Source organism: Sapajus apella, unplaced genomic scaffold, assembly GCF_009761245.1.
Source record: "Sapajus apella isolate SASKATOON/1434 unplaced genomic scaffold, GSC_monkey_1.0 scaffold28, whole genome shotgun sequence".
Taxonomy (NCBI): domain Eukaryota; kingdom Metazoa; phylum Chordata; class Mammalia; order Primates; family Cebidae; genus Sapajus; species Sapajus apella.
In genome coordinates, this window is record NW_022436968.1 from 20,332,396 (window position 1) to 20,345,172 (window position 12,777).

The 12,777-nt window shown below is 36.9% G+C and overlaps 1 protein-coding gene across 1 annotated transcript in view; it reads left to right on the top strand.

Annotated features, from left to right (window-relative positions):
* Positions 1–12,777, top strand: part of CIR1 (corepressor interacting with RBPJ, CIR1) — a 46,751-nt gene that overhangs the window by 7,209 nt on the left and 26,765 nt on the right. Inside the window, exons 2-7 of the mRNA XM_032292916.1 lie at positions 3,728–3,822; positions 6,893–6,966; positions 7,838–7,848; positions 7,937–8,001; positions 8,399–8,447; positions 9,283–9,400. Coding sequence (XP_032148807.1) covers positions 3,728–3,822; positions 6,893–6,966; positions 7,838–7,848; positions 7,937–8,001; positions 8,399–8,447; positions 9,283–9,400 — 412 coding nt within the window. The remainder of the gene's footprint in view (positions 1–3,727; positions 3,823–6,892; positions 6,967–7,837; positions 7,849–7,936; positions 8,002–8,398; positions 8,448–9,282; positions 9,401–12,777) is intronic.

Genomic DNA, 12,777 nt, shown 5'->3' on the forward strand with positions numbered 1-12,777 from the left:
TAAGAAGTTCCAGACTTTTCCACATTTTCCTATCTTCTCAGTCTTCTAAACTGTTCTAACCTCTGCCTGTTACCCAGTTCTAAAATCACTTCCACATTTTCAGATATCCTTTTAACAGCACTCTACTCTACCCATACCAATTTACTGTATTAATCCATTCTCACACTGCTATGAAGAAATATCCAAGACTGAGTAATTTATAAAGGAAAGAGGTTTAATTGACTCACAGTTCCGCAGGGATAGGGAGGCCTCAGGAAACTTAAAATCATGGCAGAAGTGGAGTAAACACATCTTTCTTTGCATGGCAGTGGTGAGGAGAAGTGCTGAGCAAAAAGGGAAAAACCCCTTATAAAACCATCAGATCTTGTGAGAAGTCACTCAGTGTCATGAGAACAGCATGGAGGTAACCGCCTCCATGATTCAATAACATCCCACTAGCTCCCTCCCATGATACATGGGGATTATGGGAACTACAATTCAAGATGAGATTTGGGTGGGGACACAGCCAAACCATATCAGATCTCCATGGTATATAATTTTATACATGTTTTGTGTGTGTGTGTGTGTGTTTGTGTAAAGTATGTTACCATTTATATAAGAAGAATTGTGTATGTTCTTTTGCATGTATATGCATTAGAACATCTTGGAAAGATGTATAATATATCCTTGGAAGAATAATATTAAATTTAAATTTAATATTCATAGGTAGTCAATGTTATACATTTATACAATAATATACATAGGTAGGCAATGTTATACAATATTTAAATATTAAATGTAACTTTTAAAAACCAAAACTTGCTATAAAGCATTCTGTGGGCTGGGCGTGGTGGCTCATGCCTCTAATCCTAGCACTTTGGGAGGCCAAGGTGGGTGGATTGCCTGAGGTCAGGAGTTCAAAACCAGCCGGGTCAACATGGCAAAACCCTGTCTCTGCTAAAAGTACAAAAAAAATTAGTCTTGTGTGGTGGCAGGCACCTGTAATCCCAGCTACTCGGGTAGCTTAGGCAGGAAAATCACTTGAACCTGGAAGGCGGAGGTTGCAGTGAGCCAAGATCACACCATTACACTCCAGCCTGGGCAATAAGAATGAAACTCCATCTCGGGGAAAATAAAATAAAATAAACATTCTATGATAGCCACCTTCCTCTTTGCCTTCCGAAGTTAATCACTGTCATGTACTATTTCTTTATCTGGCACTGTTGGCGCAGATACCAAACTTTATTGCTATTTATTTTCACAATTTTTATCTCTTTTTTATTATGAAATAGTTTAAACATGCAGAAAAATTAGTGATTTTCTATTGGCAGATTCTGAGCATCAGAAGGCAGGAGTATGTTTTATTATTTCTTATTCCAGTCCACGATAAGTTCTCAATATGTATTTAAGCTCAAGCAATTGACACTAGTGAAATAACTTTGTAAAAAAAAAATTTTTTTGAGACAGGGTCTGGCTCTGTCACACATGCTGGAGTGCAGTGGCGCAATCTCAGCTCACTTCAACCTCTGCCTCCCGAGTTCAAGCGATTCTCTTGCCTCATCCTCCCAAGAAGCTTGGACTATAGGCACACACCACCAGGCCCAACTAATTTTTGTATTTTTAGTAGAGACAGAGTTTCACCATGTTGGCCAGGCTGGTCTTGAATTCCTGACCTCAAGTGATCTTCCTGCCTCGGCCTTCCAAAGTACTGGGATTACAGATGTGACCCACCATGCTCAGCTATAACTTCATAAAATCTAAAGTTTTAAATAAATGGTAGTTATTTTTGTTAGAAGTGATATATTATTCTACCACGCAATGAAGCCTTACAGTTCTCTGTTGCACTGTTTACATTTTGGGCTTCAGTGAATGCCTTTTACTGCCTATCCCAAGTGTAGATTTTTCTTCCACTAACATTGCAGTGGAAGGAATGTTCAGAAACTCACTCCAAAAGTAATTTTAGGTACATTCTGTTCCTAACAGGTTCTATTCATACCTGTTTTGCTTTTATCTCCATATTAATCCTCTTACATCTCAAATTGTTCACATCTCAAACTGTCCCCATAGACCCTTCCTGTCTCAGTGCTACTTTTAAAATGCTATTAAATACCCTTGTTTTGCTTCTAAAATTGAATAATGGCAGCCTTGTTCTACCCCCTCCTTACCATACTTATCTGCCCCCAACCCACAGGTAATAATTATAAATTATCTCAATGTAAGTGTTTGTTCTCAAATTTACCCTCTTAAAACTTCAGCATGTTTGGAGAAAAAGGTTTGACTTGCTTTTGTTGAATGGTTGTCAAACACTTTGTCCTTTATTCTGAAGGTGGAAGGGAGGTATTAATACCTTTTAAACCTGAAGTAACGTGATTAAATATCTTTGCATGGCCAGGAGTAGTGACGCACATCTGTAATCACAGCACTTTGGGAGGCTGAGGCTGGAGGATCACCTGAGCCCAGAAGTTCAAGACCAGCCTGGGCAACATAGTGAGACCCTGTCTCTACAAAGAATTTAAAAATTAGTTGGGCATGGTGGTGCACACCTGTAGTCCCAGCTACTTGGCAGATTGAGGCAGGAAGATTGCTTGAATCCATCCATCCTGGGCAATAGAGCAAGACCCTATTTCAAATACACACACACACACACACATGCACACACACTCTCTCTCTCTCATAACCTATGTGGGCTTTCTATCTTCACCACTTTTATAATTTGAGAATTTCACATAGGGGCACATGTAGCCTATGGCGTTCATGTCCCTGAGCAACTTTAGAACATCCGATACACTTGTGTCTTATTTTTTTCTCATCTCTTCCCTTTTTTCTGCAGCTACCTTTATTTCCTTTCTCTTTCCCCCACCTTCTCTCTCAGGGTGTCAGTGACACCCAGTGCTGTCTGTGGCCATTACTTAACCCTGCTAAGTTACATACGCTACACGTAATCTGCATAGAGAGATGCTTGTTCTGTTCTCTGAAGTAACATAGGGACCAAATGAAGTAAGTTGTTATACCATATCTGCCTGGAGTGGTTCTCAAGTTTGTCATTTTAGCCTAGAAGTCTATTTTGAGTGGTTGGATTTAAGAACTTATATCAGCACTTTGGGAAGCCAAGGCAAGCAGATCACTTGAGGCCAGGAGTTCAAGACCAGCCTGGCCAACTTGGCAAAACCCCATCTCTACTAAAACTACAAAAATTAGCCGGGTGCGGTGGCATATGCACTGAGGAGTGCTGAGGCAGGAGAATCGCTTGAACCCAGGAAGCAGAGGCTGCAGTGAGCTGAGATAATGTCATTGCATTCCAGCTTGGGTGATAGCCAGACTCTGTCAAAAAGAAAAAAACTCATATCAAGGCACTTCAGATTTTTCAGGTTTGTGATGATATAATTATGGCTAAATTGGATTATGTTGTAAACTTTCAGCCAACCTTGTCTAGCCCTTGGCCTGTGGGTCATGTGGCCCAGGATGGCTTTAAATGCAGCCCAACACAAATTTGTAAACTTCCTTAAAACATTGTGAGATTTTTTTGGCCCTTTCTTTTCTTTTCTTTTTTTCAGTTCATTGGCTATCATTATTGTTAGTGTATTTTGTGTGGCCCAGGACAATTCTTCTTCTACTGTGGCCCAGAGAAGCCAAAAGATTAGTCACTCGTGCTTTAAACAGTTGCATTTTACATTTTACTACAAGAAAAGCAAGCTTTGTTTAACTTAAATCCAACAATTTAATTTATAATTTTACTTCATTAATCTAGGTATGGATGGCAGAACAGAAAATATCTTATGATAAGAAGAAACAAGAAGAATTAATGCAGCAATATCTTAAAGAACAAGAATCATATGATAATAGGTAAGAAATGCTATGCCAGTATTTCTAGAATTATCAATTTCATGGGAATAAATTTCTACTGAGTAATATATTAAGTCAGTTTTTTGGAATCGAATGCCCAGTTAGAGGATTCATTTCTTTCCCTGAGGGCTTTCTCTTTTACTCTCATACCTGTAGATGGCCTCTTTTTCCAGCTTTACCATGATTCATATAAAACACAGATTCATGTGACTCATATACAGTCTTTGAGGAAGTCTCAAATTAGGCAAAGCTTAGAAGAACAATAAACGTCCACACTTGAACTGCTGAGACCTCTTAGAAACTTATTTTAACACACTCAAATGAAAAGATACCTAGGACACCTTCAAGAAGAAAAGTGACTACTTGATACGCATGTCATTGTTCTGCTAAAAGCTGTATTGTGACTAGTGTATTTCATTGGTGTCTTCTAACATGGTACCTGCCTTTAGCTATTGTGTTTGTATATGCAAATCTAACACTGATGCTGATTTCTCTTGGTTAAGCAATCGAATAGTGGTGTTTTGGTAAATTTTTCATGAAGTTCAATTTTTAATCAAAATGTGGAATTTAGCAAAGTAATACTAAACTATTTTAAATATTACTATTTAAAATATAGTATATTGAGAGGAAAATAAAAGAAATAAAAGTTGAGTAGCCTTCTCACTAATTTTATTTAATCTTGTTAACTTTTGTTGAGTACCTACTCCATGCATGATGATAAGTGGTAGGATAGGGACCTGTAAAAGTGTGTAAAGTATAATTTCTCTCTACCCTTAGGAAACCTTAGTAAGAGATACATACATATAGTTCAAAGCCAAATATAATAACTGATATATTAAAAACACACACTGCTTTTAAAAATACAGTATGTTAGTATAGGAAAGAATAATTCCAGTTAGGATAACAAGGAAAACTTTATGGAAGAGGCGACATTAAAGCTGAAATCTGAAGAATGATAAGGACTTAGATAGGTGGTTCTCAACTGAGCACCATTTTTTGCAACCCTTGCCCAGGGGACATGTGAAAATGTTTGGAGAATCTGTTTTGACAATGTTTTGATTGTCACAACTGCAGGCTGGGGTACTATTAGCTTCTAGTGGGTGGAGGCGCTGGATGCTGCACAACAGCCTAGAATACACAGGACAGCTCCACTTAGCAAAGAACTCTCTAGTCCAAAATGTCAATAGCATCACTGTTTTAAAGCCCTATTTTATATATATTAATGGTAAAAACATATTAAACATCAGCACTGTGGGAAAAAAGAAGGTGTCAGGAAACAGTTGTTGAGTTAGAGGGATAAAAACAGAGTGGAGGTGGAAAACTGGGTTTGAAACAGATCGTAGTGTTCATGTTTATTCTTTATCTTAAAAAAAAGTTACTATTTTCCCTTTGTAATTAATTAACATTTGAAGCCCTGCAAATAGTGTTTCTCCTTGGACTTTTGCCGAATTTTGATATTCATCAATAGATATTGCCTGCGTCAATTATTTATTTATGTGGTGTTTTAATAGCGATTTTGTATTTCTGTCATTCCCTCTACATTTCTTAATTTGAATTCCTTTGTAAGGAAGAATTTCCCTTATCTAGTTATTATTTGTTTTCTATCAATATAAACTCATCGATATTTCTTTGGATTGTAATCTAATATTATTGTTACTTATTTTCTGCATGACAGAAATCACATTCTTTATAGTTCTGTTTTAACACTTAAAGTTCCCTGTTTGAGCTCTGTTTAAAAAAAGGTATGCTAGGCTGTTTAGAAAAAAAAGCTCTGTAACAAATGGAATGACTGGTTGAGTCAAAGTTTTAATTCACAAGATCCAAGTAAAAATAATAAAGAAGACGGCTAAAGAGTGTATATAATTTCTCCTTATATTTGCAAAAGATAATCACAAAGGATATATGATATGATTATAATTCCTCTCTTTATATCCACTGGATTCTATAAAGAACTATTTAAAAAAAAAAAAAAAAAAAAAGTAAAAGGCCACAGGGATCTACATCCCTACAATAGAGTGGTATTCAGCAATGAAAGGGACTGAAGTACTGATATATGCAATACCATAGGTCAACTTCAAAAACATTACGCTGTGTGAAAGAAGCCAGTCACAAAAGACCACATGACATATGATCTAATTTATAGGACATGTCCAGAATAGGCTACAGAGAGAGCAAGTAGATTAGTGGCTGCTCTGAGCTGAGAGGTAGAAGGTGAGGGGACAAAGCAAGGGAATGAGAAGTAACTGCTAGTGGGTAGAAGATTTATTTTTTGGATAATGTAAATGTTCTGAAATTAGATTATAGTGATGGCTCCAAAAGTCTAAATATATTTAAAACAACATACACTTTAAACAGGTGTATATATGCAGCTATATATACAGCTGTGTATATACACCTGTTTAAAGTGTATGTTATACACCTGTTTAAAGCATTTAAAGTGTATAAGATATATACTTTAATTTATATTAAATTAACATCATTAAAATATCAAAATCCTGGCTGGGTGCGGTGGCTCACGCCTGTAATTCCAGCACTTTGGAAGGCAGATCATGAGGTCAAGAGATCGAGACCATCCAACATGGTGAAACCCGTCTCTACTAAAAATACAAAAATTAGCCTGGCGTGGTGGTGTGCATCTGTAGTTCCAGCTACTAAGGAGGCTGAGGCAAGAGAATCGCTTGAACCTGGGAGGCGGAGGTTGCAGTCAGCTGAGATCACACCACTGCACTCCTGCCTGGCGACAGAGTAAGACTCTGTCTCAAAAAAAAAAAAGGAAAATCCTGCAAGAAAAATGACCATGTCATTTTTTCCCTTTTTTGTTAGGATGGCCAGGATCTCTCAGGTAGTAAGAAAGTCTCAGAGCTTATAACCAGTTACTAAAGAGGCAGCACTGTTTGATTTCCCTTCAGATATTTCAGATGTAATCTAGTCAGTGGAGTAAAGTTTTAGAACTCTGTTTCTAACAAAAATATTTTATCTTAATTCCCTTAGGTTTTTTGGTGGGGAGTGGATTATTCTGTGATATTTTTCGTCCTACATGAAATTATTAACTTTGTCTTGTTTCACTTAGATTGCTTATGGGAGATGAACGTGTAAAGAATGGCCTTAATTTCATGTATGAAGCCCCACCAGGAGCTAAAAAAGGTACATAATCTCTTCCCTTTCCTTTCTTTTTTTTTTTTTAAATTTGAGACGGAGTCTCTCCCTGTTGCTGAGGCTAGAGTACAATGGCACGATCTTGGCTCACTGCAACCTCTGCCTCCCAGGTTCAAGCGATTCTCCTGCCTCAGCCTCTTGAGTAGCTGGGATTACAGGCACGCACCACCTCATCTGGCTAATTTTTTGTATCTTTAGTAGAAACAGGGTTTTACGATGTTGGTCATGCTGGTCTTGAACTCCTGACCTCAAGAGAGCTACCCACCTCGGCCTCCCAAACAAAGTGCTGGGATTACAGGCTTGAGCCACGGTGCCCGGCCTCCTTCCTTTTAAGTCTCTGATGTGTTTGCAGCTAAAGATTGAAAACTATGACAGATATTTTCTTAAAGTTGCCATTTATCTTTTAAAATTGCTGTTATCCTGTGAAGATAATAAAAACTATAATCATACAACACAATAAATACTAAAAAATACCTTTCTAATCTGGTAATATTTCATAATGTGCCCTTTGAGGAGGAGGAAAACCTTCATGTCCAAAGTACGTTTATTCTTTCATAATTTGCATATGTATAGTCCTTCTTACTATTTAATATTTTGCAAATAAAAAAACATATTCACTGTCAATGCACAGTAAAAAGTTTAAAAACTAGGAACTAACATGCTTATTAAGTACTATCTCTTACTTTGTATTTTATCCTGCAATGGTCTAAATTTTTATCTTGTGAAAGAAGAAAAAAAGTAAAACCAATGAACTCTTGTGACAATTATATAATATATCATGAGTATACGGTAGACTTTTGTGTTGACATTTTTAACTTGTCATACCTTTTTTCTTCCATATTTTTGATACGCAATCAAGAAAACAAAGAGGTAAAGGACTATTTTCTTTTTCTGAATTTACTTGCAATTCATTGTATTTTATGGAAAAGTTAAAAGAATTTTCAATGAATGCTTTTAGAAAGAAGAAACAGAGGGAGAGACTGAATACAAATTTGAATGGCAGAAAGGAGCCCCACGAGAAAAGTAAGGACTGGTTTACTTCTAAGACAAGATATGTATAATTAAATTTATATTTACCTGATATCCCATCTTATGTTGCTTTTTCAATCATTAGAGGAGGCAACTGATGTGAAAAGTTATTCTTAATTATTTTAATTAGCTGTCTTATTCAGCTAATCTGCTTGATCGTAGTCTTTTGTTTTATATACTTTTTCATGTTTTTAAAATCACAAATTATCAGACTAGACACATAATAACTAAATGGTGTTTGGAAACAGTAGATAGATTTTATAGTTCTAAATGTTTACAGAAGTAATATATTTTTTAATGTTCTTAGAACTATAAAACTATTTTTCTGATTAACTGCTCTTCAGTATTTTAAATTATTCTTAATATTGTGCTTGTACATTTCCTCTAATAGATATGCCAAAGATGACATGAACATCAGAGATCAGCCCTTTGGTATTCAGGCAAGTGACATATATTTTACACTTTAAGAATAATTTTTATTTAATAAATATATCTTTATATTGTTGCCTGAAAGGTGTGTAAGCTGAAAAGGGGCACTATGGTTTTTATTTGTATCAGAAAATATAAGGAATAAAGGAGAAAACATTAAATGTAGTAGACTGATAAAACATAGGAATCAAGCCTTTATAGTGAAAGCTACAATGATATTGGTCTCTTCAGTTTTCTAAAAATTTGGAGAATTAGCTCAAGGTTAAGAAAAGATTTAAACCTATTATTGTTTTAGAATCAGACAGACTATCATCAGAGGGCAAATCCTTGTGGTAAAGAAAGTTTTATTGGAACACTGCTTTGCCTGTTCATTTACTTACTGGCTATGCCTGTTTTCCCATGACAGCAGCAGAATTGAGTAGTTATAATAGACAACATCTGTCCCAAAAAGCCTAAAATATTTACTATATTTAGACCTTTACAGAAAATATTTACCAGCTCCTGGTTTAGAAATTTGAAACTTACTAAAATTAGAGAATTTAAGCTTAAATTCTTCACATAATGACCTAATTCTTTTTGGTATTTTACCATTTCTTTTTGGATGACATTATATTGCCACCAAGTAAAAGGCAAAAAGAAATGGGATTCAGCTTAGCTTCTAGGCAAAATTTATAGTGAAAGATTTTAGTCTTTGTATTAAATTACCAAACATAGTTACAGAGTCTCTTTCCCTGGAGATCTTTTAAAAATGTAATTTTAGCTTAAATTCTGTCAAGGAATAGGAATTTCAACATTGGTTAGATTCTTACTATTTTAGTAACCAAAATAACATTCATTATTTCTCAGGTTCGAAATGTGAGGTGCATTAAATGTCACAAATGGGGTCATGTTAACACAGATCGAGAATGTCCTTTGTTTGGTCTTTCTGGAATCAATGCAAGTTCGGTGCCCACTGATGGCTCAGGTAGGCACTAGACATGATTTGTTTTTGGGATAGGACAAACAAGGAAAGATTAAACAACATTTTCCTTTACTCTTTCTTGGTATTGTTTTATGTGGGTTTGTGTGTGTGGCTTTTTTGTTTTTGTTTTTTCTTTTTTTGGACTAAGACCATTCCCAAAATATGATTAATGGGAAACGCTGATGTTGAATTGAAATGCTGTGTAATAGGATTAAGTTTAATTTTTCCAGCCAAAGGCCCTATGAACTAAGTTTTGAAGTAAAATACATTAAACATACTTGATCAGGTTAGTAGCCTAAAAATGGAAGATAAAATGGTATTTTCTCCTATTCATACCTTCCTGAATTGTAAAACTAGACTGGACTGAAAGCCTCAGCAGCCATCTCTTTTTAGTACAGAGATAAAAACAAAGGTGAGTATGTTAAAATTGTTTTTGACTTAAAGTTACTTACTGTCCTGCATATTACTGTCTCCTTCAGAAAATTGGTCTAATTTGGTTTAGATCATTTTAGTTCTTTTTCTAAAAAGATACTAAGCTGAGATGTTTTAACTTAGATTTATCAGTGCCTTGTTAGTATATTATTGAAACAGGCACGATAATCCAACCCTAACTTGTAATAGATCATGATAGAAATAATTTGCTTAATACTATAACCTTAAGCAAGTCCTTTTACTTTTATGAACTTCAGCTCCTTATTTTAAAATAAGGGTGATAGTACAACTTGAAGATTTGCTGCATTTTTAAAGCAGCTACAGAACCCTTTTTTTTTTTTTTTTTTTTTTTTTTTTAAAGAAATCTTACATGAAACCTCAGTATAAGAACATACAAAGCAGGACTGCTCTATTGAAGCTCTGGGCATGAAGCCCTGTCCTCTGAGGCCACCAATGCCTGTGATGCACCTCCTTAGACTCCCTTCAGCTCTCATAGCTGCCTCAATCTGAGCCCAGGGTTCACTCTCAATCAGCATACGATCTTTAGCCTCTATTCTATAGCTAGAGCTCCTGCTTCTTTCCAGCAAGCCGATATAGGATTCAAAGTGCCAGTCCTCCTATTAGGAGTTTAGGAATTTGCTGAATGATGAGTTTGTCTGGTTTTTTTGTTTTTTGTTTTTTTGAGATGGTGTCTCACTCTGTTGCCTGGGCTGGAGTGCAGTGGCACAATCTTGGCTTGCTGCAACCTCTGCCTATTGGGTTCAAGCGATTGTCCTGCCTCAGCCTCCCAAGTAGCTGGGACTATAGGCACACACCACCACGCTGGCTGATTTTTATACTTTTAGTAGAGACAGGGTTTTGTCATGTTGCCAAGGCTGGTCTTGAACTCCTGAGCTCAAAGTGATCTGCCTGCCTTGGCCTCCCAAAGTGCTGGGATTACAGGCATGACAAAAAACTTTTTTTTTTTTTTTTTGTAAGGTGGGGACAGAGTCTTGTTCTGTTGCCCAAGCTGGAGTGCCATGGCCCAATATTGGCTTACTGCAACCTCAACCTTCGCCTCTCGGGTTCAAGCAATTCTTCTGCCTTAGCCTCCTACGTAGCTGGGATTATGGGCACCTGCCAACACATTCGGCTAATTTTCTGTATTTTTAGTAGAGAGGGGGTTTCACCATGTTGGCCAGGCTGGTCTGGAACTCTTGAGCTCAGGTAGTCCATCTGCCTCAGCCTCCCAAAGTGCTAGGATTATAGGTGTGAGCCACTGTGCTCAGCCCTTTTTATTTATTTATTTTTTTGAGACAAGGTCTGATTCTGCTACCCAAGCTGGAGGGCAGTGATGCAGTCTTGGCTCACTGCAACCTCCGACTCCCAGGCTCAAGCTATCTTCCCACTTCAGCCCCCTGAGTAGCTAGCTGAGACTATAGACACACACCACCATGCCGGGCTAGTTTTTGTACTTGTTAATAGTGATAGGGTTTTGCCATGTTGCCCAGGCTGGTCTCAAACTCCTGGGCTCAAAGTGATCCGCCTGCCTCAGCCTCCCAAAGTGGCGGGATTATAGACAGGAGCCACTAGGCCTGGCCAGTAACCCCCTTTTAAGTAGAAGGAAACTATTTGTTCAGTTGAAGTAGGAGGAAATTATTTGCTCAGTATTGTCAGGTGAGACAGTACTGATATGGACTTAAGTGTGGCAATCTCTGACAAAAGAACATCCCACAAATACCACAGTACAGGTACCCTTAAAAGTTTATATACCTAATACCTTCTCCTCCCTTGCCCCCAGCTTATGAGTAGAAGAAGGGAGAAAGGCCTCAAAGGAAATAAAGCTCCAAAGAAAATGGAGTAGCATACATTATGTACTGAAAACCCATTTTGAGAAATATAAATATTTTGTTTCAGAAGTACAAATTGTATTTCTGAAAATGGGTTTTCAGTACATAATGTACAAACATATTCAGAAGTAGCAATATTTCAGAAATGTACTGAAATATTTCAGTAAGTACAAACATATTCAGAAGTACAAATATAAGTACAAACATTCAGAAGTACAAATATTTCAGAAATGCACTGAAATATTTCTGACCCCTGTTTTTTAGTCACAGGGATTTGTTGTTATATCTGAAAAGTATAAACTGTTTTCTGGAAGGGGTTGCATCTTTCTCATCTTTTCCTTCACCCTTAACCTTGTAGTGCCCCTGTAACCGCATGACTCGTGGGTTGACTTGGGTCAGGCGGAAGTAGTAGTTACCTTTATGCCTCAACCTTGTCTTACTCTGATCCTGAGTACATAGACTCCAGACTTAGTGCTTTCTTTTATTAATCAACAGACTTGATTTCTCTTGAGTCTATGTTAGAAAGTCTGCTAAAAATCAAAAGAACTTGTGCTAACTGAATAGTCAACCTGTTTTTAAGAGTACTGAAAACAATAAAACCTCACAAAAACATGCCCACAATTATGTGAATTCAGTTATAATAAAGCTGGTTATTGGCTCTTCTCCAGCCACCTTATAATAACTCAGTCACTCAATTTATACAATTGACAGTTTTGGGCCCCTCTTATGATGGGGTTTTACTGTAGTACTATTCCTTGGTAAAATGAACTTTTTCAGAATCAAGGGAATGAACTAGAAAAAAATGTTCAATCATTTGGTTTCTATCAAGTTTTAGCATGTATGTAACCAGGCTTGTGAAGTCTACTTATTAGTGATTCTTTTTCTCTGAATGAATTGAGCACCTGGGTGGGAGAGGATGAGAAGCATTACCTTTGTGGAAATAGTATGGTTTCTCTGCATCAGGCTGATAACCCTAATATATAAAATGTTCTTTCAGGGCTGGGCACGGTGGCTCATGCCTGTAATCCCAGCACATTGAAAGGCCAAGGCAGGAGGATTGCTTGAGCCCAGGAGTCCAGGATAGCCTGGGCAACATGATGAAACCCTGTCTCTACAAAA